Raw genomic sequence first — 26,019 nt, forward strand, 5'->3', positions numbered from 1 at the left:
GCGGACGCTTTTGGACGTTGAGTGGCCGATTCACCCACGATAAGACGGTCGCTGCTTTAGCGACACGTCACACCTTGAAAGTTTCAAGGCTTCATCGTGTGGCGCGGACGTAGATTGGAGATTTTTTGTGGGCCCCATCTATGATTTCCCACGCGGCACTAAACGTGGGCGCTACTTTTGATTAATTTTCAGTACTCTTTTACAGAATTATGCGGGAGGCCGCCGACTCACCTACGAGAACGCGGTCGCCGGTGACGCATGTATGTGGGCCCATCCGATTATGTCCACGTGGCAACCATATATTGGAGCAAATGTGGGCCGCTGTCAATGATTTTGTTAAAATTTTAGATCATCGCTTTTTACTCTTTTTTGCATCAAAATTTCAAAAATAAATTAAAATAAAACAGATCGCGTAACTTAGATCTTCGTTCGCAGGGAGATTCCTTGTTTATGCGGTTCGTCTTCGTCTCCTCGTCACCGTGGAAGTAAGCTCTCGGCTCTCGATCCCGATCTAGGGCTATGGTTCTGCTGTTACGCTCTTTTCTCGATTATTTTGGTTCCCTGCGTCCTTGACCTACCAATTACTAGTAATTTGGGTGAAGGGGGTGGAATTGTGATTATGAGTGTTTCGACGTGGAGGCGAGGATCCCTTTCACATTCTAAAAGCTTGTTTTTGTGTGTGTGTGTGTTCCACGCAGTTTCTTGTTGCCGTCGAAGTTAGAAAAGAATGATTTTTTTTTTTTGGTTCTATGATCCAATTTGGTTTTACTAGTATAGGTAGAACACGATTTCTTTACGCCTTTTTCTTCGTTTGCTCGCACGGCGGAGGTAAGCTCTTGATCCCAATCTAGGGCTTTGTTCTCCTCTTACGGTCTTTCTCCATCATTCAGCTTCCCGCATCCTTGACCTACCAGTCACTTGGAATTCGGGGTGGGATTAGAAGCGTTTCGAAGTGGGCACGATTATCCCTTGTGTTTTCAAAGCTTGCTTTTTGTGTGTTCGACACAGTTGTTTGCTGGCTTTGAAGTTGGAAAAGGCCCAATTAGGTTTTAGTAGTATATATAGAACATTTGATTTCTATATGCCTTCGTCTTCCTCTTCTCGGGGTGGCAGAAATAAGTTCTCAATTCCAATTTAGGCTTTTGTTCTCCTGTTACATTTTTTATTTCTCGATTATTTTGACTATTTAAGTTCTCCTGTTATATATAAAATGATATATTAATAACTAAGGAATTTATAGTCGCTAATTTCCAAACAATATCTTCATGGAACAAAGTTGGATTTCTCTCCCTAAATAGCTTTTTTGAACTGGATGAGATTTAGTTTCTTAAATATTTTCGTCTTGTTTTTGTTCATTCAAATTTTATCTACCAACTTGAGACTATTTGTTTAATAATCTGTCTCTTCGTTTTTTTCCTACTTGACTGCAGCTGCGGCAATAACTCGATCTTTACAGTAAATTCTACATATTGCATGTGAAGAATAAGCAATTACCCTGTGAGGGTTGCACCTTGGCAATCCCATTTTCCCAAGATATGAGCAGCCATGAAAACTCTTCATCATTGCGGCGACGATTGCATAATGAAGAGGGTGAGGATATCAAGAGTAAAACTACTTTTCCTTGTTCTTCTAGATCTGCTCCAACCAAGGAGGGTGTACTCAGATGGTCGGAGAAGAGGGTCTGGGCATTTGCACTCGCATTCCGAGCCGCTAACGCACTATTGGTACAGACCTACTTCAATCCAGATGAACATTGGCAGTCTCTTGAGGTTGCCCATCGCATTGTCTTCGGGTCAGATGTTGCCCCTGCATCTTGGTATCTACAAATGCTATTTTTTTTCTTTGTGCCTCAGTCTTTAAATTTGGTTTGATTAGGTACGGCCATCTGACCTGGGAATGGAAGGAAGGAATTCGCAGCTACCTCCATCCTTTGATCTTTGCTCTCCTCTACAGGATCTTGGCTTTTTTGCACTTGGACAAACCCTTGCTCATGGTAGCCACTTGCAGAATGCTCATGAATTTCCATCAATAATGTATTGCTGGTGTTCTTTTAGCTGAATTCTTCTAGTCTATATGGTGTTCTCTTTTCTCCCTTTTTACTCATTTCTTTTCTATGAATATACCAAGATTGATAATATGAAGAATTACATTACCATTGGATAAGTGGGTGCTTGCATTACCATGAATTCGTCTAGTCTGTTTGGTGCCTTCTTTTGTTCCTTTTTTCTCCCTACCATTTTCTACAAAATATACTGAGATTGATGATATAAAGAATTGCATTACCATGGATAAGTGGGTGCTTGCATTACCATGAATTCCTCTAGTCTGTCTGGTATTATCTTTTGATCTTTTTTTTTTTCTCTATATCATTTTCTATGAAATGTGAGATTGATAGTATGGAAATTGTATTATCATGGATAGGTGTGTGATTGCATATTATGTATCCTGGGGGTAACAATTTCTCCTTGTAGATGAAGAAACTAAATTTTTTTTTCTCTGCTTGATGAATGTTTTGAATAGGCAAAGGCTCCACGGCTGTTGCAATCTTTGTTTGCATCCATCGGAGATCTATATATGTACAAGCTCTCAAAGCTGATATTTAATGAGCATGTTGCCAAATGGGCTGTATCCTTTACATTCACCTATACAATATTTCTATAACATGTAACGATCTCAATCTTGTCACAGCTAGTAGTTTGCTCCCAAATTGTTTTGATGGTTCCCTTAATTCTGAGTAGCTGTTTTCACAATTTACAAACTGGTTTATGTTCTTCTGCATTACACGGACATTCTCAAACAGCTTGGAAACAGTGCTTACACTGATGGGAATATTCTATTGGTTCTCTTCAAATAGTTCATCTAGGATGCTGGGTCTCTTTATAGCAGCCCTGACATGTGCATTTCGGCCAACCAGTGTTATTACATGGCTATACATTGGATTATTGGATCTGTTTAAGATGCAGTCTAGAATCCACTTCCTCTTATTTGAGGTATTTCCAATAGGGTAGGTAATTAGTCTTTTGTCACTAAACCTAATTTCTGATTCCTGAACAAATTTCATAATAATTTGCAACAGAAATTGGAAAGGTTTAGAATTTCTTGTCGTCTCTTTAAATTACTTTTTGAAATTGATGCTTGAATCTTAGGATTTGTTTTGTATTGTCTATAGTGGTTCTTATTAGTTATTACAGACAGAACTAACAAGTTAGTATTTAAATGAATTTTTATCAAATACATTGGTAAAAAAAACTCTTTAAAATGCATCAAATGCTTGATATCTGTGCGCTTCAACTCTCTCTGTTATCTGTATTGTTGCTTACACTTTGAGTATTCATATCCTTTTGTAAAATTGCATTTATTTTGTTTCATTCATATAGAAAATGTAATAGAACCTCCCTAAATCTCACTAAATCAATATAACAAATTTCCCTCAAATCTCTGTATTATGTGTCCATTGTTTCTAGCTTTGAGGGATTCACTCCCCTGTTTTCCCTGTATGTAGCTATTGGAATTTTCACACCCATGTAGTATGCAGTTTCTTTAGAAATTGGCTTCGAGTGCACCTTGTACTGACATCATGATGTTAACAGGGGTCTAGTTCTTGCCTTGTCAAGCTTGTTGGATAGGTGGATGTATGAATCCTTTGTCCTTGTGCCTCTGAACTTTCTTAAGTTTAATTTTCTTTCGTCTGGTGGGGACTATTATGGCACTCACCCATGGCACTGGTACTTCACCCAGGGATTTCCTTCCATGCTTTTAACCTTCTTACCACATTCATTGATTGGCATATTTCGTTCAAAAGAGTGGAGGATTTCTGGTCTGATTGCTTGGGTCTTAGGGGTTTACAGTTTTCTCGGCCACAAAGAATTCAGGTGAGTACTATTATATGTACTCATGATCATGCTATCAGATGCTCTTTATTTTCAAGCTGTTTTCCCAAATTGTTTTTACTGATAATGGATTTGGATCAGGTTTGTGCTTCCAGTGCTCCCAATAGCTTTGATGTTCTCTGGATATCATTTAGCAGTGATTGCAAAACCAGATCGTTCAGGCTCAGAAAGTAAAAAATTCAAACCTGGCACCAAATGCCTGTCAAGTGGACAGCTAGCTGTGCTGTTCCTTCTTGTAACTAATGTTCCAATGGCTTTATATATGAGCTTGATTCATCAGGTAAGCCTTGTCATTTTAGTTTTTCAGAAAGTACTCCTGGTTAGCATATATTCTATCTTTTGATAAAAAGCTATGTTGATAACTGATCTAGGTAAGGTTTTGCCTTACAATTTACATGATTCTTACAACTAAACTTGCCCGACAGAGAGGAAGCGAAGATGTTATGATTTATCTGTCAAAAGAGGCAAACAAGCAGGGAGTGAAGAGTGTTTTGTTTCTAATGCCTTGCCACTCTACACCTTATTACTCCACCTTACACCATGATCTGCCAATGCGGTTTCTGGACTGCACACCAAGGTGACTCTCGTAGGAATTACAGAGATCATTTCTTCCTTGACATACTTTCCCTTTTTTGATTTCAAATTTCATATTTGTGACTAATCAATGTTTTGTTTATTTAGCGCCAACAGAGCGACTTTGGCTGAATCAGATTGCTTTTTGATGGATCCACATGCCTTTGCGCTGTCTATGTTCAAGAACTCATCATTTTTTCCCAGCCACATTGTCTTATTTAGTTCTGAAGAACCATATCTTCAGGAACTGTTGACCTCATATTCCTTTACCGAGGTACAATTTACTAATATTTTTCGTAGAAAAATTGAATAGTTCTATATCTCTACCTCCAATAATTTACATTAACTAATTGCCGTTGCAAGTATTTGTCTATTATTATTCGCAGCCTGAAAATGAACTAGCATTTGCAGATTTTTATTACAATCGTTTTGATACTTTCTTTTATGAGTACTAGAATTTTTGTTCAGTTATCCAAAAGTTGGAATATTAGGAACTTATTTTAAATCATTTACTTGATTTGACAACTCTTCTTTGTATAATATTTCAGTTCTTTATGATCTTATTCAAAAATGTTTTAGATGGGAGAATTGTCTTTCTTATGAATATCTCTTTTGTCCTCAGAAAACCGACTCGTTGAAATATCTTTTTATATTGATGCCTTTATCAATCAATCCTGCTTATGTTTTTTCCGTTCCGATTTCCATTTTCTTTCCAAAACTAATTTATCCAATTTGTTCGCAGGTTAAAAGATTCTTCCACGCCCATTTTAAAGTCGATAGAGATCTCCAAGCATCTGTTGTTGTTTACTCTCAGACAATATCATGATGGCTCTGTTTTATTCATCCAGATCCAGTAGCCAACTCGACGATCAATCATCAGCAAAAAACAAGAACACACACAAATTAGGAGATTCTGCCATGTAATTCTCTAGAACCTCTCAATTATTTTCCATTTTTTTCATCCTCGTGATCTTTGGGAACTAATTAGTATCCTATCCAGAAACTCTCAGTTCATTTTTGTTTCGATCATCCATAGGGAGTTTCATAAGATTTTTGTGTTACAGATACTGATCAACTAAGTAGCTGATGAGTAGGTTGAATTTGGAACCTATGATTGTCTGGAAGAAACCCGGAAAGATTCTTTCCGGTTGTGTTTGGACGATCGATCAATCGAATCACCTATCGGCACCGAGGAGTTTCGGCAGATGATCAAGGTTTTGCCTCGACTCAAAAATCAAAGTGATTGAGTACTACCCTCACCACCAAATTAACAAACCCCTAATTGATGCACAACTATGCATGGGCTGTTCTGTTGCAGAATATAAAAACACACGACAAGAAGAGATGTGATTTGGGAGTGCAAATGAACTCAAAACTATACAAATCCAACTCCTAAAGAGTTATACTCGAATTAAAAATATCATATAATATAGACATTTAGTCTAATTAGAGAATCTTAAGAAATGGTCCACACTAATCAATAAGATCCCGCAGTCAAATACGATACTAAATTGCCCACTTGTGGCAATATTCTAGCTGACTTTCCATCAAGAACACTGGATTTGATATTTCATATTAATTCCATTCTGTCATCCCAATTTTTTCATTCCAACGCTCATGCTATCACGCATGACAAGCACAACAAGATCTATGAGTTGACTTCGAAAACAGAGCTTTGTTATAAAAAAAAATTGATAAACAATTAGATATTGATATTTCCGTTCCACGGAAATTTCTTCGGCCTCCACCTTCTGTCATCCCAATTTCCATTTCATTCCAACGCTCATGCTCAAATAGATCACGCATGACGGAAGCACAACAAGATCTATGAGTTGACTTCCAAAACAGAGCTTTGCTATAGCTTCTATAAGTAGTAGTGCAACAAAACTCACACTAAATCTCCTTTCCTAGATCGATTTTGTAGCGACTACGTGTGTAGAGATCTAGCAAAGCTGGCGACTAATCCGTGGTGGGCCGGCCAGCTCGGCATCTCCGGCGGCCGTGGCAGCTCGGTGGAGGACGCCGGAGGACCATCTGATTCCAATAAGGGCCTCGCAGGCGGCAGCGCCGCCGACGACGATAAGGACAACGAAAGCGGCGATCCCCATGAAGGCGCGATCGTGGCGGCTAACCGCCGCCCACGCGGCCGCCCCGCGGGTTCCAAGAACAAACCGAAGCCACCCGTCTACGTCACCCGCGACAGCCCCAACGCGCTCCTGAGCCACCTGATGGAGGTCGCCGGTGGCGCCGACGTGGCAGAATCGCTTGCTCTTTTGGCCCGCCGGAAGCAGCGCGGCGTCTGCGTGCTCAGCGGCGCCGGAACGGTGGCCAACGTCAGTGTTCGGCTGCCGTCGGCGCCCGGGGCAGTGGTGGCGCTCCACGGCCGCTTCGAGATCCTCTCGCTCTCGGGGACCTTCCTCCCCGGGCCTTCCCCGCCAGGGACCACCGGACTGACGGTGTACCTCGCCGGCGGGCAAGGGCAGGTGGTCGGGGGCAGCGTGGTGGGGCCGCTCGTGGCGGCGGGGCCCGTGATGGTGATGGCATCCACGTTCGCAAACGCCACCTACGAGAGACTGCCGCTGGAGGAGGGGGAGGAGGATAGCGGCGGAGGGTTGATGGTGGGGCCGGCTGGGCAGATCCCCGGCGATGTGGCAGCCCAGTTGATGCCGCCTGGGGCCGGTGCCGGAGTCGGAGAACTGGCGGATTCGTCGGCGCTGCCGATCTACAACTTGGGCGGAGGGCCAGCGACGCAGATGGGCCACGATGCCTTCGGGTGGGCCCACACCAGGCCGGCGCCGTTATAGTACACGTCATCCTGTCAACCCTCTTATAAGGTAAGATCACGATAAGATCTATGGCAAAATCTAACTAAGATCACGATAAGATCTATGGCAAAAATCTAACGGAGCTACAAGGGGTGACTGTAAGTTAAGTGTCATGAATTAATATATAGGATCGAAATTTCTGATTTAATTTCTTCAGTTTATTTAATTTATTAGTTAGTTATGGTGCTCTCACATGCATATTATTATGTATATCATTTTGACATATTCTTGTTGTATAAGAATGCAATTATTTATGGTATAATCTGTTTAATCATTATAAATATAATATTAGCTATTACTAAATTAATTAATTATAGATTTTTTTTTGCCATATATATAAATATAGAGATGCACATGTTTAATTTTACTTATGCAATCACTTTTTATCTTGAAAAAACTTGAAGCACACATCTTTAAATCTTAACATGTTCAAAGATAAGATAGTGTTTCAAATCTATTGTTTGTTAATGATTAGTAGTTAATGTAGATTTAGAATGTAATTAGCAATATCAACACATTATAAATGTATTAGTTGTATTTCAAAGATCATGAACCAATACCGTACATCATTTATCAATGTGTTTTTCCTCGCCTTCTCTCCCAGCTCCCTCTTCTTTGAAGAACCATCATCGCTCATTCACATCAAATAAATCGAAATAGAATGAATCAAAAATGTTTTAGATTAATCAAACTTTTTTTGAACAAATCTAACCTATCAAATTTTATCATTAAAATCAAATCAAAATAAAATCGATTAATTCAAATGGTTATTAAATTAATTATTATTCATTCAACAGTTGTTGTTGCATATCATTGACTAATATTAAACATTTAAGTTTACCCATCACTGAGAATTGAGTCATGATCTAAGATTTTTTTTAAACACCAATTCAAGTGCATAACAGTGTGTAATCAGTTTAATTAATTTTTAAAATTTAAAAGCGAGACTAAATCAAATAAATTGAAAAAATCAAGATTTTTATAAATAAAAATAAAAATTCGAATTAACCGAACCAAACACTCGACGGTTCCCAACAAATTGGGTGAATCTTCAAACATGATTAATTGAATTGAATGTTGGATATTTCACTTTAATTGATATTTTGTAAGTGATTTCAAAATCGAAATCTACATTTCACGTTAGGACTAAAATCGATTAAGGGTGAATGAGAAATTATTTATTTAAAGTCCTAGAATAACATTAATTGTTAATTAATGTTATATAAGAAAGTGGTGAATCCACATTGAAAACCATGGACTTTCTTTTCTTATTAATAATTGAACTGGTTAACACAAAAAATTGTGCTCTCTTTCACGGGCGAGCAAGTTCCAAAATTGAACTAGTGCAAAAAACAAAGGGATATGCTCGATTAAGTAGACCGTGACTAGAGATCCATATCAATCCAATCCCAACACTTGTGCCCTAATAGTCATTGTGAGAAGCTTAATTTTGAGACATAATCTTTAATCAAAATCCAGCTTTAAGCACCATCACATAGATATACCTAAACTTAGAAGGAAGAAACTGTGACTTTGCCGAACACTTGATTAATTTTAGACTGAAAAAATAAATTATCAATGTATAATTAGTCAACGAGAGATATTATTACATGTTGTTGCAGTCCGTTCACTGTACATTTGATTTGAATGAGATTTTTTGAATAATTTTGAGAATGTTTGAAGCGTAATAAATTGATCCTTCATAAGTCACGATCACCACAATTGGCGATTAATTTGGATTCAGTGAAGAACTTTATTTTACGTTAGAGCCCGTATAACATTTTTAGAAAAATACATTTCTAATGTTTATCACTATTGACCCAAACACTAGAAGACTTCAAAACAGTTTTGTTAAAAAAAAACATATTTTTTCGACTTAAACCAAGCGTATAAGGAATTGAAGTCAAATTTGATGAAGATATGATCTCCGGAAGTGTACAATTGATACACATAAAAAAGAGGCCAAGTTTTAAGACCAATCAATTGCTTACCTAATGCCCACTCATTTCGTGCATCATTGCAATTTTATTATGTTTATAAGAAACGCTATCAAATTCCAACCATGATTTTTGTTGCTAAGGAAGCTAAATCTGCCACCAACTTATTGAGTGCCTTACTTGCTCCACCACACTAAAATAAACACAAGAGGCTACCTTTCGTGCCTTACACAACCAACTCAATGCAAACCAAATCCGTGACGCCAAGATTACTGTGCAAATCTACAAGTTGACTTCTCCTCCCAAACCATTCAGTGATCGATCGAACAATCAATCGAAATTAAGCCCTTGTTTCATAGTCGAACTCTAAACCACACTTGACATTCTAAACTGCCTTAGCACAAACTGTGTGTTGGTCCACTGTTACATACATGAACAGACCCGTTCAACCTGAAAGACCTTGCTTCTCCAAGTGTCACGTGATCTAGCATCTATCTGTCCGGTTGTGCAGTGTGCTCGTGGTGTAGTTGCGGCTAAACTTTGGGCTCGCCTTTTGACTCCTCTTCTCTCTGGTATTTATAGACATCGACGCCCTTCCTCGGTTTCTTGTCAACCTCACGCTTTGTTCACCTTTTTGCTGTTTCTGGAGCTCTGTGGAGAAGCTAGCTAGCATGGAATCGGTGGAAGAAGGCGTGGATCAGAACGGCAGTAACGAGGAGCAGTTCGCGGCCGCTGCGTCGTTGGTCGTCAGAGGGAAGAGGACGAAGCGGCAGAGACTGGCGGCGCCTGCCTCGCCGGCGGAGGCATCCAGTACTAGCGCTGAGGAGGATGAGGACATGGCCAATTGCCTCATCCTCCTGGCTCAGGGTGGCGCGTCGCGAACTGCGAAAGTCGCGGGGGCGGCGGATGCTTACAGGTGCAAGACGTGCGACAAGACGTTCGCCTCCTTCCAGGCTCTCGGCGGCCACCGCACCAGCCACAAGAAGCCAAAGACTGCGGCGCCGCTCCTCGACCAGGAGAAGAAACCGGCGGCGGAGGATGAAACGGAGGAGGGCCTATCGATCGCCGCCGACGCTTCGATCCCAAAACCAGTCACAACGACGTCGAGCAACGATGAAAACGTCGCCGCCGGCGCCGCTGCCGCCAGCGGTGCTAGCGCAAAGCAGAGAGTCCACGAGTGCTCTATATGCGGATCGGAGTTCTCCTCCGGCCAAGCTCTCGGCGGCCACATGAGACGGCACCGCCCGCTGGCGCCGGAAGTCAAAAAGGAGAAGAACATCTTCTTACTGGATCTCAACCTCCCTGCTCCGCCCGATGACGACGACTCCGAGATAGCCATGGCTTTCCCCTTCGAAAGCCGGCGACCGCCGCTTATCTTCTCAACATCCTCTCTGGTGGACTGCCATTACTAAACGTGCAAGAATCTGTCATCACATCTTCTTTCTTTCTTTCTTTCTTTGCATAGTAGAAATTAAACTGGTTAAAATTATCTGAATGATCATGATTACATCCATAAAACACACAAGTGATTCTTTTTTAAGTTTATATGTTAATTCTTAACACGAATTGGAGATCAAGTTGAATAATCTTCATCTTCCAGTCCAGTCCAGTGCCAATTAACTCCTTCCTCCTGTTCTTGTTTGTTTCTTGTGGCTGTGGTGGAGTAATCTTGTGGGACTCGTCGAGGAGTTGGAAAAGGAGGGTCAGTTTGGCTTTGGTGATGGCTTTTGGTTTCTCCACCACCAAGGAAAAGTTATGGATCAGGTTCTCACTTCATCAAGTTTGATTTGTCTGCAAGCCAACCTCCCCCTCATATTAAATGCCAAAGGAATAAAAGAAAGAAAGGAAAACAAAAGTTGCAGAAAAGGGCAAGTAGATAGACAGGTACCTCCCCTGCCCTGACAAGCAAACCAACACATACACTTGCGGTGACTTGTAGTGTTGTAGATAGATAGATAGATAGATGGATGGATAGATAGATATAAAACAACAGTTAACTGCAAAGTACGTGTATATCTAGAGACTCATGCTTATCTCCTTAACTGACCTAAGCCATCACTGTCAGCACAGCAGGAGATGGAGACGAAAACTGATCAAAGTTGGCGAGCAAGTTGAGATGAAATCATAAGAGAGCACTCAGAGTTGACCAATGAACGAGTCATTAAAATAAAAAAGAGTCGCTGGGTGTCAGTTAACTGCACGTCTAGTGGGGGAAGGCAGGGAGGCAGAGAGACGGCCATGGTTGAACATGGTGGAGGAGCTTAATATGGATGGCACACATGGAAGTTGTTGTGTTGCTCTTCTTCTACTTATTCTTTTCCTTCTCGGAGTGTCCTTTCTCTATCTTAAATCACTGAAACTTTCAATGGTCTGCAGTCGCGTGGAAATGGAAGCGAGCTTCATTGAAAGAGTCACAGGTTGTGCCAGCCAGGAAAGCCTAATTTGGACACGTTAAGTTTCATCTAGAGGGAAATGTTCAAACAAAGAATTGAATCTTCAACTCCATCGACAACAGTTTTTCTCAAGGAATGTAGTCTTTGATTATTCAGCGTATTCGTGATGCCCGTAGTTCCTAAGTTGATCATGTCAGTAAAGCAGACTAAAACTTACATAGTGATCCGGTTGATAAGAAGATCTAATCAAGTCAACAGTCAAATTAAGATCAATGTCAAACATAGATGGAGATTAAATCGGCTATTCGACTTCATCAATTCAAGTCATCTGACTTTCTGTCAACTCGGTATATACAACCCCAAAGCATTCAAACTCCTCGATTCTATCAGCTCAGGCCACTCGACTCTTCTATTAGCTCGGTCTATATGATCTCAGAGGACCCATACTCGTCGACTCCATCAGCTTAGGTTACCTGACTCTTCTCTCAACTTGACCTACACGACCCTAGAGGACCCAAGTTTCTCAACTCTATCAGTTCAGTTCATCGGACTCTAAGATATCTTAACCTTGACCACTCAGCTCGAACAATTTAATCTTCAAAGCCACTCCATACCTACTCCTTTTCCTTGTCTATAGTTGGGACTTGCATCCTATGTTGGCCCACTTATAGTTACTATGAATATTCACAAACATAACCAACGAGGTAATCAAAATCCTCAACTGTCCTGGGTTAATTAGTAGAACTGAACTAAACTATTTTAATTTTTTAAATTTTGATTTCATATATTAAATTAAAATTTGCTGGGCTGCACTGGGCTCCAGCCCAATGCAGCTCAGCACTGACTACACTAGTGAACGCAACGTCATGGCCAAAGGGAGAAATAATCATGTGGTTGTCAGACCTAGTTCCTTAGATGTCTCTGGACATGTGACGCTTAGTGATTGGAGAAGCCTTCAACAGTTGTCGGATCTGATCTCTTTATCAATTCTGACGTGAAGGTGTTCTTTGTGTTATTATATAAACCATAGAGAGAATTGCCACACACTTACTCTTTTTTCTTCTTCTTCTCTCATGTTTTCATCTTCTAGCCCCTATGCTAACTTGAGTGTTAGAGTGACCATGCCGAGTTTGCCTCGACATCCATTCTAACTCTCGTTTGAGTATTACAGGTGTCCCCGAAGTTCTCTTCACCATTGTCAACCTTATTCCCTTAGCAGTCGCTTTTTGTTGATTCACTTGTTAGCGATCTCAGATAGGAACAAATTAGCATTGTCTGTGAAAGGTCACCTGAATTAAGACACTGAGATTATGAAACAAGAGAGAATTGTTGAGTCTCCTAATTTCACAGAAGATTTAGCTCATGACGAGACTATCACCATAGCTGAGGACGAGCTTTAAGCAGTAGTTGATTGAGCAGTGCAACGAGTCTTACAAAGACTTCCTCTAATAAATTTGTCTCAAAAGACAATATTGACGCCTCAACTGAGGTACCACCTATTCCTAGTCGAGGACTGAGGGTCTAGCAGGTCCCATCCCTACTACCTTCATTAAGCAACAAAGTAAGATCATGATCGCCCCACCTCCAAACCTGAACAACGGCAAAGAATCTGTACCTAAGGAAAGCACACCTTTCTCAAATCACATCATGAATGATGAATTGCCTTGCCACTTCAGAACACCTTAGCTCGGAGAGTATACAGATCATCTAGGTCGATTTGAAAAAAATATCATACTGTATTAATACACTGATGGCGTTAAATACAGAGTTTTTTTAACAACTTTCTCCGGTCCCACTCATCGATGGTTTGATTGACTACCACATGCATTGATTTGAACTTTTGCCGACTTCAAGGTCATATTCTTTCAACACTTCCTCAACAGTAAAAGATATCAGAAAACACCTCTAAACCTATTTGCCTTGAAACATACCACCAAAGAAAGCCGGAGGGATTATATTTATCGGTTCAATAAAGTGGCCATGGATGTGCCTTCAGCTACTTTTGACGTGCTCATCAGCGCTTTCTCTCCAGGTTTGTGAGAGGGATTCCGGTCTTTGTAAAAAAGCCTCCAATACGATCTCGAGAGCCACCTCAACATCACTAAATGACCGGTAGTGGTGATGCAGGAGAAGCCCCCCGCACAAGGAGATATCAACATGATTTCAAGAGGTTCAACTAATGGAGATTCCAATTGAGTCTAAAAATCCACGACCGAAGGCTCGAAAGCTATGAGATCAGAGCTAAATCTCAAGCGGAGACAAGTCCCTCGATCGGCTTCAGCGCCCATGACTTGGATGGGCTCGTTACTCCCCATGAGAATTCTCTAGTAATACGGGCTGTCATAGCAAACTACAACATTGCAAGAGTCTCCATTGATATTGAAAACTCGGTGAATATACTTTTCAAAATCATCTTCGACCATATACAGATAAATCGGTATGAATTATGATTCATCTCCATTGCGTTATTTGGATTCGCTGGACATGTGATAGAATCACTGGGATAAATCAGTCTCTCATTATCCTTAGGAGAAGAACCCCTACGGCAGACTTAGACTACTATTTTCATAGTAGTCGATGCCCCTTCTGGCTACAACGACATATTGGGATGTCTCGCCTTAAACTCATTCCGAGCCATTGCTTTCACTTATCATCAAAAGATGAAGATCCCAGTTGATGATCAAGTGGGCGAAGAAAGAGGTGACCAAACAGTCGCAAGGAAGTGCTATGTAGACTTGATACGAATGGAAACACGAAAAAGTCAGAAGGTCCAAGGAGTCGAAGTATAACTTCTCCATGGCATCCCTCTATCCCAGCCAACTGAGGGATATGAAGAAGTATAAATTGTACCCGAGCAGCCAAACCAAACCACTAGTTATCCTGAACTGAAGCAAAAGGTCATCGTCTGCCTCTCTCACAATCAGGATGTCTTTGCGTAGGCAGCAAAGGAGGTCATGGAGATATCACTTGCGATCATGGAGAAGTGATATTTCGACTTCGAAAAAGACAAAATAATTAGAGTTGAAATTGACATATTGAGAGAAGTCGGACATATGCAGGAAGTCCAGTTCCTGACCTAGTCAAATATGATGATAGCCCCTAAGTTGGGGCAAATGGAGGGGCTACATGAACTTTCGAGATCTCAACAAAGCTAGTCCAAAGGATTGCTACCTTCTTCTCTGAATCGATCAACTGATGGATTCGATCTCTAACTGCAAACTTGTATGTATGTTAGATGCATATCAAAGTTACCATCAAATTCTCTTAGTCATTGAAGATCAAGAAAATGTTAGCTTCGTCATTTCTAACAGAATCTTTTATTGTACTATATCTTTCGAACTAAAGAATGAAAGGGTAATCTATCAACTATCGATCGACTGAGTAGTACCAGACAAGAGGTCTATGTATGTAGCCAACATCCTAATTAAAAGTATTCGAGCCGAGGATTTAATTATTGATATCGATGAAACTTATGACATATTGCGCCAGTATAGTTTCAAGCTACATCCGAATAAGTATCTATTCGAAGTCAAACTGTGCTTATCCAGCAAACTCACGTGCAAACTCACGTTATGGCCGTGGTTCCTAAGATTGTTCGACAACATGATATTAAAATCCATCCTCCTGAAACAAAAGTAATATTTTTCATCTTCCTGCCTAAAGATGAAAACAATTAATTAAGAGACAGAGCGATCCATGTGCTGTCCATTCTCGATTGTCTTTAAATTTGCAAACAAGTTCGTAATTCAATTTAATGTCAGATCAAGCTAAGCAAGCCAATAATGTAATGAACACATGACAGCTGAGGTGTATCTTTTATTCGAGACTAAAGTGATAAAGCTATAATTATGTTTGAACAAAAGTTCTTCAAATCTGAAGTTAAATTTCAGTATTCAACTATAGATGATAGTGCCTTTGAGAGCTCTTCAATTCTACCCATCTTTTCTAAAAGACACTAGCAAAAAAATCTCCACAAACGCATTCATTAGATCAAGAGTAGCTCATTGTGATCATGTCCCACTTCACAGTAAATGATTGATTAGTTTGTTTGTAAAAGAACAAAATGATTGTGTTATCGACATGTTCAATGCTCCTCCCATGTGTCTTCATGCTCTCCTGATTGGAAAGCTGGAAGCCAATGAGCCTGTGGATCCTACTACAATAAATAGTTCATCATCTAAATTAAAGCAAGACATGAAATGCTTTCAAGTTTGCTGTAATACAGATTACAGTACTTTTCCTCTTTATTCTGGTTCAGCTACCATCCATTTCTTAGTGCATACCGACAGTTTTCTTCTAGGAGACTCTAATTTGATTGAACAGAAAGGAAGCCATTGGTGGAGTAAAAGCTTCCGTAAGACCTGCTTCATTGCTCAGAGTTACATGCAGTCAAAAAGCAGGATAGCAAAAGCATTCTAAGGATTAAAGATATCTAATGTCGGAAAAGATTCTTGTAATTGATCTACCTTGGGCTCGTCGGTCGCTTGATAAACCAAGCATCATTTATTATCCCCAGTTCCTGTGTCGGATCCGCCAGGAATGAATTGCAGAGTGTTCCAATTTGATGGTGTGCAGTGGCGTCTCTTCTCCACCTCCATCATCACTGACACCACACCGAGATGCGCCATTGATGGAAAAGTACCCACCTTTACGTAGAACGCGTCCACTTTTTGGTTGATTGCGAGTCGGCGCCCACCAACTCCTCGTATTATACAATGCTCACTTGTTGTAGTAGGACTTGTTTTTGTTGTTGACACAAAGCTGCCAACTTGAAGCTCGGCTCCCTTTCTTCTCGCCTCCTCCGGCTTCCTTCGGTGGCATTTTGATGAGAAGAAGCCGCTTTTTGGATTGGAACCGATGTGAAATCGAGGAGTAAGCGAGAGAGAAGGGGATGGAAGCAAGGATGAGAAGGTACGCGCCGCGAAGTAGCCCGGAGAGAACCAAAGTTTGGACTGAGCCGCCGGCGAAGCACCAACCGCAGCTGCAAGGGAAGAGGGTTCCGGTAGTGTACTACCTTTGCAGGAATCGCCACCTCGAGCACCCGCACTTCGTCGAGGTTCCCCTGTCTTCCCCCGACGGACTATTCCTCAGAGGTACAAGATTGAATTTTGAGCGGAAAAATTTAGGGTTTTTGTTTTCCCGGGGGATTGATTTGTTTGCGGCGTTCTTCGTTTTGGTAGATGTGATCGATAAGCTCAATGTGCTGCGAGGGAAGAGGATGGCCGCCATGTATTCGTGGTCTTGCAAGAGGTAAGGATTCGTTGGATTGTTTTGGATCGGAAGTAGCCTAGTTTTGAGTAACGATCTGCTGCTGCTTCAGGAGCTACAAGAATGGATTTGTGTGGCACGACCTTTCGGAAGACGATCTGATCCTGCCGGCGCAGGGCAATGAGTATGTGCTCAAGGGGTCGGAGATCTTGGATCAAACACCGCCAGGTAAATCGTGGATCTACTCACTCTGTTTACAAACTTCTTGATGAATTGCGAAATCCGTTGGATTCATTGATACTTCGCTCAATTTAGATCGGAGAGATCATGATTCAAGCAATGCAAAGATCCAGAACTCTGAACAAGTACAAGAACCACCGATTAGCTGTAAAACCCAAGAAGCTTCCTTTTTGGGTTCTTCAGCTGAGGTTCTTATCAAGGAGGCAAAGCTTCCCTCTTCATTGCTGACCCAACCACCTCCCCCTCCCCCTCCCCCTCCCCCTCCGCAAGAAGATGATCCATCATCCTACACTCATAACCACAGGTCAAGCTCCCCCGGAAATGTTTCGCCTGAACCGGGTAGGAGAACTTCCCTACTGACTGAAATCAGCTCCCCGAAGCCGGCAGAGCTCAGGGTCCGCAAGTCCTCTGTGGCTCAGGATGCTTCAACCCAAACCGAAGACCAAAGAGGGAGGAGGAACGGATTGAGTACCAGGATAATGGGTGTCTCAACTGATGATAGGCCTCTGGAAGTTCAATACAATAGGAGACAGAGTGAGCTGACTTTGCATTCGAATGAGGAATCTGAGATTGTTAAAGAGAAGAATTTGCCTTCAAGCACTGTTTCTTCCTCCGCGAAGACAAATACACTTGAATCTTTGATAAGAGAAGAAGTAAGCATAAGGAACAACTATAGGAATGTGGAGGCAGAAGAAGTTTTCCTCTCATCCAGTTCAAAATTTCGAGCAACAAACATGCTAATGCATATGTTTACTTGTGGCTCAATCTCTGTTAAAGACCACTATGGCATTGGTTTTGCGGCGGACTATAAGCCAAGGTTGGCTGATGCAAAGTTGATCACCTCCCCTATGCTTTCTACTTCAATGGTTCTAGGGGAATTCAATTTATTACCGGAGAGTCAAAGAGCAATCGTCCCAAGGCTGAACAAGAAGCAGCATTTCAGCGGGAGCATGGTTGAAACAAACAAGTTCAAAGAGGGGCAACTGGAAGGAGTTCCTAAGCTAAAGAGATCATCTTCCTTCAATGAGGATAGGTAATCCAGACTATCAACTCGATCTAACATTATTGATTTACTAAATTGATCTTGATGAAATTATTGCTTTTAGGTTCAATTGGCTCGTTTTACAGATTTACTCAATGGAACAGTGATCAGTCCTCGGATGCTCATTCAGTCTTCTAAATTCTATGATTTTTATGCATGAAATTCCCAATATGTAGGAGCTACAATATGCCTTGTTCAACAAGGGAGAGCGAAAAGATTGGGGATTCATCTCAACTGAAGTATCCCTCCAGGGCTTCCAAGAACGTATCCAGCATGAACTCCATGTCTGATGAGAATGCAACAAAGATATCCCCCGTTTCAGGGATGGAGATTTCTCGGTCTTCGCCTCTCCGTTCATCAACTGATGGAAGTAAAAGATCAATAGAATGTGACCCAGTTAAGGGCTCATCCACTGGGTTAGTAGAATCTTTCCAAGAATTCAAAGAGAAGGTGATCAGGATAGAAGAAAGTTGAGTTATATATATTGCCTATCTTTCCTATCACTAAACTTGTTTTGGTTTTTAATTTCTTTCCTTCAACTTCGATTTGGTCTATTGCTGCAGGCTTACTTCTGGAGCTAGGGTTATAATAGTATCTAGATCTGATGATGATGAAGATTTTTGACTTCCAAATTCCAACAAAGATGCACCATCTGTCTCAGTTGGCAATCATGGAGCATTGAAGTTCTTGTAAGTACCTCAACTTATTTGAGCTATTTCAGCAATATCCAGTTGCTTTCTTCTACTAACCATTGTTTTATTCTTCTAAATTTTCTCTTCATTTCAGTGGCTTGATAATTATGTGCATGCTGTTTCGATACACTCTGTAGAACTAACACAGAGCAACTCATACTTTATTAACTAGGTCCTTCGAAACACTTTGAGCAGAACACTTAGCTTATGATACTAACCTTCATGGTAACTCAAGAACACAACTTATCCACCATTACCTTTACAAACACTAGATTCCCTTGCCCGAAATTCGCATATATAGCTCATAAACCTTGCTCCTGATCTTACATTGTTGATATTCTTTGCCGCGGTTTCATAAAGAGAATGAAGTTGATCTATCCATTGTTCTTTGAACATAAATGTGTGTTATCTTCTTGACTTGAGTAAATTAAATCTCATGAAGTGATGATGATTGAATTTCCTTCAGGACTTAAGGCCTTAAAACACCTGTTGTTGGAAGTTAGCAGTGGACATTTTGAAGGCAGTTGAAGACAGATAATTTGTTTTAAAACTTTTTTAAAATTTATTTACGTTGCTATTTCCTGTAATTTTGAACTCAATTTTGGTTGCTCATTAAGGCATAAATTCCATTTTTATTTGTATAAGCAAATAATTGTACAACAAATTATGGTAGTATTGACATATAATAATTATTCCATTAGTTAATTATTGTTCTAAATTTCCAAATATTAGCCAAGGTTTATTATTATTATTTAGTTGTGTGAAGTGTTTGGTACATTTATCATTTCAGACGTCAATTTTGTAAATAGGTTATTATGAGTTTGATATATTGCATAAATGTTATTAGATATTAATTCTTTCGTAAAATAATATAAATAATAATTTTGATTTGTAATATTGTCCTTAAATCTTAAATAAGCCTTAAAGAAAATTTATTTTCATATATTTTATGGTATTTTACTGAACCACCTGAGGAAGTTGGAGTATTATCCGTACTCAATTTTCATAATTATTCTATGTACTCAATTTTCATAATTTCAAAAACACGTCTCATATTCATGTTACCCCTAATTTTTGTTCTACCTATTCAACAATTGATTGCTCTGAATTTAGATATGAGGGTACAGATACATTAAAAAAACTTTTAAAAATATTAATTTTAATTTAAAATAATTTAAAATTCTCTAGATTTATTAATAAAATTTATCATAATTTTATTATAAGATAATAATATTTTGAAGAACTCTCAATCACTTCAGATTAAAATTAATATATTTTTGAAAAACTTTTTAATGTATTCATGCTTTTAAATTCGATAATATAAATTGAGAATAATAAATTTTTAAAGATTTAATAAAATTTATCATAAATTTATCATAAAATCTATGACAATAATATTCACTAACCAATCTCGTCATTGAGTTCTTAGAATTCTTCTGGTTTAAAAAATATCAAATTTTTAAATTTTTAAATAATGTAGATCTATCTGTTATTTTCATTCGAAATTAACTGATGAACTTATAAAACTCTAAATCACTTTAAAGTAAATTAATATATTCTTGCAAGTCTATTTTTTTAATATATTCATGCTCCTAAATTTGAATTTAATAATGTAAATTAAAAATAATAAATTTTTAAATAAGTTGAAAAAAATTTAAAATGAGAAAGAAAAATTTTAAACATAGAAATAAGGGAGAAATTACGAATGTTGAGCAGGTAAAATGGATAATATTGAAAATTTCTCATATTTATTTTGAGGGAAGAAAATGAATAGAGTTCCTTCCGGCGTCGGGTATGGCGGCGCTGTCAGTCCTGGTCGATGTCGGTGGGAGTTCTGCAGCCCAAGCATGGTCCCTGTTGTACATACCTGCAGCCCCAAGGCTCCTTGCTGGATTGACGCCAGTGCCCATGACAGATCGTTGGTAACCGAGTGAACCAAGAACACTGCAACTTTTAAATGTAATTAACATATTTAATATTTCAAGAGAGCCCATGCAGATTCGTCGTCATTTTGGAACAAGCCATCAACCACATTATTGCTTGGTTTAGGTTCAGCAATGGATCATCCCTCTGTTCTATGTACATGGATATATCAGTTAATTATAATTTACAGAGAATGAATGAAAAGGTAAAAATACGAGGGAATAGAATTAGATGGATTTGTGAAGCCTAGCACTGCACATTCACGTAAGAAAACGGTTTGTTTTGTGTAAGCTCTTTAGAGAATTTGCCACCCATCTTCTTGCTCCCACTCGTCCACATTGCTGAAACTTTCAGCACAGGGGCATTCAGCCATTCCAATATCGGCATCAGTAATGGCGGCCGCAGAATCATGGTCGGGAATGGGTCTGGCAAGTTGAATATTTTGGATGACTGTGAACAATGGTGCACCACTTGACTTGTCGGCAAGCTGAGTAGCACGCGAACAGAAATCTTCGAAATCATCTGCGTAATGTTGGAATTCAGCGAATAAAAATGAATCTAAGTTTTTATTGAAGGAACATCCTTATAGCAACTGTATTCACCAACCCTTGTCCCTGCAGTAGAACCCAATGGCCAATGATGGGTCGATCGCGTCTAGCGGCAGGTGTCGCACCGTGCTGGAGACAGACGTGTTATGCCACATGTGAGCTACTTGAGAGGGGAAAAAAGGTACATGGGCAAAAATGCATGTGGGTGAAACAAAATACCTGCAGTGGTATGAAGAACAATCAGCTTCCTGGTCATCCATCTTGATATCAACAGCCTAGTTTAACAGTAGTTGTTTAGTCTCTCAGACATGATAGATTGAACACAAGCAACTTTCCGATTGCAAAAAAGAGAACAAGAATGCCAAAGGATGGAAAATAGTCAGGAAATATCATAAAAAGAGAGCATGCCTTTAAGCTATCAAGGAACCATAGTGGCTTAATTAGCAACTTGGAAGACAAGCAAATTCCAGTCTTTTTTTATTCTAAACAAATCATTAGGCACCATAGTAGTTATCAGAGTGAATATAGAGTATTTCTCTAAGACTGTAACAAAAGAAGAGAAATCATTTGTTCCATTCATTTTTTCTACTTGTTAATATCAATCGACATGACCATAATTATTGAAGACCTGCTTTCAATTTAACATGTGAGTTAAAATAAAGACAATAACATGAACGAATCAGTGTTTAGTAAGCATGATAATTGCTCAGACTGAAAAACATATATGCATTGATAAACTTTATACCGATTGAACTTCATGAGGGTCCAAGTAGAGTGCCTTCTCATCTTGCACACCAACAATATAGGTTGAGGCTCCAGGTTTACCACCTAAGATGCCGAGGCTTTGTGGAAATGTAAATGTTTCCCATAGCAAAGGAATATACCTGCAAGAATACGGCACATACTAAGAGCAACTGGGAAGATACTTAATTAAGAACCAAAAAACAATAATAGAAAATTTGAAAACCAAATGCAAACATGATCTAAGAAAGTAACACTGCCACTGTGGCACCTAACATCCAGACTAAAACCATGATAAATGGATCTTAACCATATTTGTAGCAAGATTAAGTATGCGCAAAACTGACCCGAGCTACATTCACCATCCAGGTGCCTGCTTTGCAAAGGGAAAATATATGATTCCTCAGAAGTGACTCATCATATTTAAAGTCCAGATATGGTGCATAATATCATGGACCAAAAGCAAAGAGTCCATAGCTTTATAATTAGCCAGACACAAAGAGTCCATAGCCATATAATTAGACTAACATTTTGAATAAAGGAGCGTAACCAAAAACTAAACATAATATCACTAATATCTAGAACATATGACAATGTTTATTGTATCATTAATTATTTTCTTCTGGACAAGCTCAAATCTTCACAATGGGAAAAACTAAATCAAAATTATCACCCCTTGATATATTAGGGAAATGCTATATTCAAATTTACCTGGGGTTGATTTTTTCTAGACCAAGAACCAAAGGAACTAGAAGTAGTATAGGTGCCCAATCTTGTTGCCCCTTGCTAAAATCGTTACAAAGTCTAGCAGCAACCTCAATGCAAACAACTGGAGCCCCACCTTGTTCCCCATCTTTATCACCTGAAACAATATATAGAACCATGGGAAACCTTTGTTTGTGTTTTTCATGATCATCTTGTTCTTTGTTAGTGTTGATAATCGTTTCCCATGTTCGACACATAGCATAAGGACCCAACCAGGACCCAGCAGCCAAACCATAGGCCTTCCCAGCTTCAAGAAGATTGTGTATTGAAAAAGTGCACGAGCTAGAATCACCAAAAAGATGTAGAATTTCAAGATACTGAAGATCATATGGCTGCAGATCAACATTAAATCATTATAAACATTCAGCCAGAAAATTTTGAAGTTTCCTCACTAGATTGGAAAATACATGTTTCCTCTTTATTGTTCAAAGGATTCAGAGAGACAGACAAGTAGCGTAATTCGTCACCTTTTGCAAGGGTTTTCTCCAAGATCTCCTCATATGATGAAGAATCAGTGCCTGTTGGCAATTTTACTAACAAGATAAGCTCATATCACAACAATTTTCCTCTAAACAAGTAAAAACTTAGAATTAAAATGTTCAGTAGGATAACTACCTGAGCAATAAGCATCTGGCTACTCCTAATCATGCATCCCCAGTTGACATCACATGTGAACTTTGAGTCACCAATGGGTTCAAAACCTGTAGAAGATCGACGTGAACAATCAGACAACTATAGCATGTGGAAGCTTCAGTTGACTAACCTTTTCGGTAAGTGATCCAAACTCTCGAAGAGAAATCTTGCAAAAAAGCAGTAAAACTATTGCCAGGATCTGGATTTGATGTCAACTCTGCAAGTGAGAGTTTATAGCACTTGCCAAGAAACCATATTTCACTGGATGAGCTCAAAGTGTCAGTCCTGATTGACCCTAGTATGCGATCTTGGAGTCTCCTCATTGGACCACTACCCATAAGCTTCTTCAAAGCTGTTGTCCATCCATAACTTCTGGATTTGCTAGGTCTGTCTTCATGTGGAAATAAGCTGGAGTGTCTTTCAAAGACTGAGAATGTGGACGTGAAGAAACTCGCTAAGAAAGAAGCCTTCAACAACTTACTGTGAATAGACTTATGTTTTGAAATAGCAGCTGTAGATTCTCTATCTACTGTTTCTTCAGAATTTTGATCAAAAAAATTTGAATCAACAGTGCTCTCATGCAATTCTGTCATTACCTGAACAATCTACCACACGTTTAAGAGTACGAGAAGAATAGCATAATAGAAGTGTAACAACATGATATGTAAAAGGTAACAGAAGAAAGATCAAGTTCCATTCTGGAATTGCACCAATCACATTAGAAGATTCGGTAAAGTGAGTTATTAAAGAAAGTTCATTTTAACAAAAAGAACAATTTTAATTTGTTTATTTTAGGTTACAGTACCAGAGCATAAAAACTGCTGCGTGCATGGAACCAAGTAGAAATAATACTACGTTAGCCTTGATGTTGTCAAAAAGAATACATCAAATCCATGTGAACATCTAACAGCAACTACCAACTTCAAGAATTGTATGCAACATTGAATCAATAATGACTACAAAAAAATACAAGTAGTTTCCCATATGCTACTGAACCCAGAATAGTTAGCAATGTGGTTAGTTATTGGCATGCCTCTTTTTAATTTTTATTGCTGCATTAGGGACAAGAGGCACAAATTTCAATTGTGAAGAAAAAAGTGCAAGTTTATGAAAGCAAAAATATTGCAATGACAAGTACACTTTGGAAGCGGTGAATTGTTAATTGAAAAGAAAAAAAGAGAATCAAAATTTTTCTAAGCATTAAATACTCAAGGGAGGGTAACTATACAAGGCCATGTTGTTTGCATAATAAAATATGAGCGGTGTTAGAGAATACACTAGGATTTTAATAATTTGTGTATAGAAATTAGCAAATAAAAAATTTCTGGAATGTATAGGGAGGGATATAAATGCATGCTTCTTGTATGGTATATAGTAGCCTAATGTGGAGTACAAATTCATTGAACGGATAAGACAATTGAAGCAGAAATGGTGACATAAGATAACAGAACCATTCCAATTCCCAACAATTAAGAAGATTGAAGTGCAAGAAAATATTCAAATTCGAGATAAAGGAATGACAATAGTAGTTACAAAATAGACACAAAGGAAGTAAATGCATTAGGACAATCCTTCTATAGTAGGTGTAAACTGGAAACAATTTAGAAACTTCATTTCCATCGTCGAACATATTATTCCTAGACCTGGTACCAGTTCCAGCTAGGTCATTTGCTATGAACCAATGTAACTTTAAAAAAAATAAACTTAACTGGTAGCAGAAGAGTATATTGCGTTGGCGTCAAAAGACCTAAGGGCTCCAGCTCCAAGAGGCCAGCACAAAAAAGTATGATTACATATTTTATTATGGATTGTTTAATCAGACCAACTGAAAGATCCAGAACATAAAACATGCAAATTGATGGATGATATCAATATACCAAAAATGAGAGTACTAAGAGTTCAAGGAGGCATGGATACGTGAAAAGAGATAAACGTCATTATTGACTAAGAAATAGTCACAACAATTCCATTCCTCTATCATATATACTTCAATGGTCAAAGAAGACCCATTTACGTGTAGTAGACAATTTGATTAAAGGTAAGGAATGATATTTGGGAACTCAGAGGAAGAATTATTAATCAGAAAAAAGCAAGTATACTCCAAAAATGATTCATAAGAACCTCTATACAGCAAAGCTTGACATCCAATCTGAGGTAAGAATTAAGAAGAAAGTGAGCAAGACAACATATTCCCCCCGTAGATTACTCAAGAAATTCTAAATCGCAGGACCATTCCTAACCGATTACGCTTCGGTACATCCAAAACAAACAAGAAGTAGAACGATCAGAACAAAGGGAGAGGCAGGTTGAGATGAGGTGGAAGACGCGAGATACCTGCACGTCAAGCAAACCTAGCAGGATCAAGGGGCGAAACTTTGCATTGATCTCCACGGCAAATCAAAGGGAATCCAGCTCGCAATTTCGCAAAGGTCGCTCTTTTACTTCTAGGGCTGGTTCTCTACCTCAATTTAATATCCCGCAAGGGCACTGTTATAAACCAGCTTTTGATTCATATGTGAAAAAAAGAGGAAAATGAATTAAATTTATAAGAATAATAATTTCAAAAATTGAAAAAAAAGGGAAAATGGAACGTTATATGGATCAAAAAC

The 26,019-nt window shown here is 39.2% G+C and overlaps 5 protein-coding genes across 14 annotated transcripts; 4 read left to right on the forward strand and 1 right to left on the reverse strand.

Annotated features, from left to right (window-relative positions):
* Nucleotides 1–416: 416 nt before the first annotated feature.
* LOC141822933 (mannosyltransferase APTG1) lies at nucleotides 417–5,771 on the forward strand. 3 transcript variants are annotated; one of them, XR_012601378.1, is made up of 11 exons: nucleotides 417–485; nucleotides 1,431–1,792; nucleotides 1,876–1,993; nucleotides 2,521–2,625; nucleotides 2,739–3,004; nucleotides 3,591–3,872; nucleotides 3,972–4,170; nucleotides 4,316–4,467; nucleotides 4,572–4,737; nucleotides 5,206–5,383; nucleotides 5,528–5,771. XR_012601378.1 is itself a non-coding variant. In XM_074710229.1 (10 exons), the coding sequence occupies exons 2-10, from the start codon at nucleotides 1,536–1,538 to the stop codon at nucleotides 5,287–5,289; spliced, it is 1,629 nt and encodes a 542-aa protein (XP_074566330.1). In that variant the 5' UTR covers nucleotides 417–485; nucleotides 1,431–1,535; the 3' UTR covers nucleotides 5,290–5,521. The 3 variants fall into 3 exon arrangements, 2 of the variants coding, with proteins under 2 accessions (XP_074566330.1, XP_074566331.1); XM_074710229.1 differs by lacking the exon at nucleotides 5,528–5,771 and having other exon boundaries at nucleotides 5,206–5,521; XM_074710230.1 differs by lacking the exons at nucleotides 417–485; nucleotides 5,528–5,771 and adding an exon at nucleotides 759–828 and having other exon boundaries at nucleotides 5,206–5,521.
* Nucleotides 5,772–6,362: 591 nt separating this feature from the next.
* LOC141822936 (AT-hook motif nuclear-localized protein 20-like) lies at nucleotides 6,363–7,463 on the forward strand. Its single transcript, XM_074710232.1, has one exon. The coding sequence runs from the start codon at nucleotides 6,692–6,694 to the stop codon at nucleotides 7,265–7,267; it is 576 nt and encodes a 191-aa protein (XP_074566333.1). The 5' UTR covers nucleotides 6,363–6,691; the 3' UTR covers nucleotides 7,268–7,463.
* A 2,357-nt stretch (nucleotides 7,464–9,820) lies between these two features.
* LOC141822935 (zinc finger protein ZAT5-like) lies at nucleotides 9,821–10,766 on the forward strand. Its single transcript, XM_074710231.1, has one exon. It carries the CDS (start codon nucleotides 9,897–9,899, stop codon nucleotides 10,635–10,637), a length of 741 nt encoding a protein of 246 aa, XP_074566332.1. The 5' UTR covers nucleotides 9,821–9,896; the 3' UTR covers nucleotides 10,638–10,766.
* Nucleotides 10,767–16,392: 5,626 nt separating this feature from the next.
* LOC141824874 (protein SOSEKI 3-like) lies at nucleotides 16,393–18,749 on the forward strand. 3 transcript variants are annotated; one of them, XM_074712207.1, is made up of 6 exons: nucleotides 16,393–16,711; nucleotides 16,799–16,868; nucleotides 16,939–17,054; nucleotides 17,142–18,099; nucleotides 18,285–18,577; nucleotides 18,672–18,749. In XM_074712207.1, exons 1-6 carry the CDS (start codon nucleotides 16,510–16,512, stop codon nucleotides 18,695–18,697), a joined length of 1,665 nt encoding a protein of 554 aa, XP_074568308.1. In that variant the 5' UTR covers nucleotides 16,393–16,509; the 3' UTR covers nucleotides 18,698–18,749. The 3 variants fall into 3 exon arrangements, with proteins under 3 accessions (XP_074568308.1, XP_074568310.1, XP_074568309.1); XM_074712209.1 differs by having other exon boundaries at nucleotides 18,285–18,558; XM_074712208.1 differs by having other exon boundaries at nucleotides 18,285–18,524; nucleotides 18,672–18,743.
* A 2,060-nt stretch (nucleotides 18,750–20,809) lies between these two features.
* LOC141824347 (cysteine protease ATG4B-like) lies at nucleotides 20,810–25,877 on the reverse strand. 6 transcript variants are annotated; one of them, XM_074711613.1, is made up of 9 exons: nucleotides 25,745–25,877; nucleotides 23,541–24,006; nucleotides 23,393–23,478; nucleotides 23,245–23,295; nucleotides 22,724–23,109; nucleotides 22,017–22,155; nucleotides 21,491–21,546; nucleotides 21,330–21,400; nucleotides 20,810–21,245 (listed from the first exon to the last, which is right to left on the reverse strand). In XM_074711613.1, exons 2-9 carry the CDS (start codon nucleotides 24,001–24,003, stop codon nucleotides 21,019–21,021), a joined length of 1,479 nt encoding a protein of 492 aa, XP_074567714.1. In that variant the 5' UTR covers nucleotides 24,004–24,006; nucleotides 25,745–25,877; the 3' UTR covers nucleotides 20,810–21,018. The 6 variants fall into 6 exon arrangements, with proteins under 6 accessions (XP_074567714.1, XP_074567712.1, XP_074567715.1 ...); XM_074711611.1 differs by having other exon boundaries at nucleotides 23,541–24,015; XM_074711614.1 differs by lacking the exon at nucleotides 25,745–25,877 and adding an exon at nucleotides 25,532–25,724.
* Between the last annotated feature and the right edge of the window lie 142 nt (nucleotides 25,878–26,019).

This window comes from Curcuma longa, chromosome 3 (assembly GCF_044706935.1).
Source record: "Curcuma longa cultivar G26 ecotype Majalengka, Jawa Barat chromosome 3, ITB_CL_G26_1.1, whole genome shotgun sequence".
In the NCBI taxonomy this organism is placed as follows: Eukaryota; Viridiplantae; Streptophyta; class Magnoliopsida; order Zingiberales; family Zingiberaceae; genus Curcuma; species Curcuma longa.

Coding starts and splice junctions, on each gene's coding strand:
- LOC141822933 (XM_074710229.1), top strand. CDS start 1,536: ATGAGCAGCCATGAAAACTCTTCATCATTGCGGCGACGATTGCATAAT. Junction 1,994..2,520: donor TGGACAAACCCTTGCTCATG/GTAGCCACTTGC, acceptor TGTTTTGAATAG/GCAAAGGCTCCACGGCTGTT. Junction 2,626..2,738: donor AGCATGTTGCCAAATGGGCT/GTATCCTTTACA, acceptor AATTCTGAGTAG/CTGTTTTCACAATTTACAAA.
- LOC141822936 (XM_074710232.1), top strand. CDS start 6,692: ATGGAGGTCGCCGGTGGCGCCGACGTGGCAGAATCGCTTGCTCTTTTG.
- LOC141822935 (XM_074710231.1), top strand. CDS start 9,897: ATGGAATCGGTGGAAGAAGGCGTGGATCAGAACGGCAGTAACGAGGAG.
- LOC141824874 (XM_074712207.1), top strand. CDS start 16,510: ATGGAAGCAAGGATGAGAAGGTACGCGCCGCGAAGTAGCCCGGAGAGA. Junction 16,869..16,938: donor TATTCGTGGTCTTGCAAGAG/GTAAGGATTCGT, acceptor CTGCTGCTTCAG/GAGCTACAAGAATGGATTTG. Junction 17,055..17,141: donor CTTGGATCAAACACCGCCAG/GTAAATCGTGGA, acceptor CGCTCAATTTAG/ATCGGAGAGATCATGATTCA.
- LOC141824347 (XM_074711613.1), bottom strand. CDS start 24,003: ATGACAGAATTGCATGAGAGCACTGTTGATTCAAATTTTTTTGATCAA. Junction 23,479..23,540: donor TTGGATCACTTACCGAAAAG/GTTAGTCAACTG, acceptor GATCTTCTACAG/GTTTTGAACCCATTGGTGAC. Junction 21,401..21,490: donor TGTTCTTCATACCACTGCAG/GTATTTTGTTTC, acceptor GTCTGTCTCCAG/CACGGTGCGACACCTGCCGC.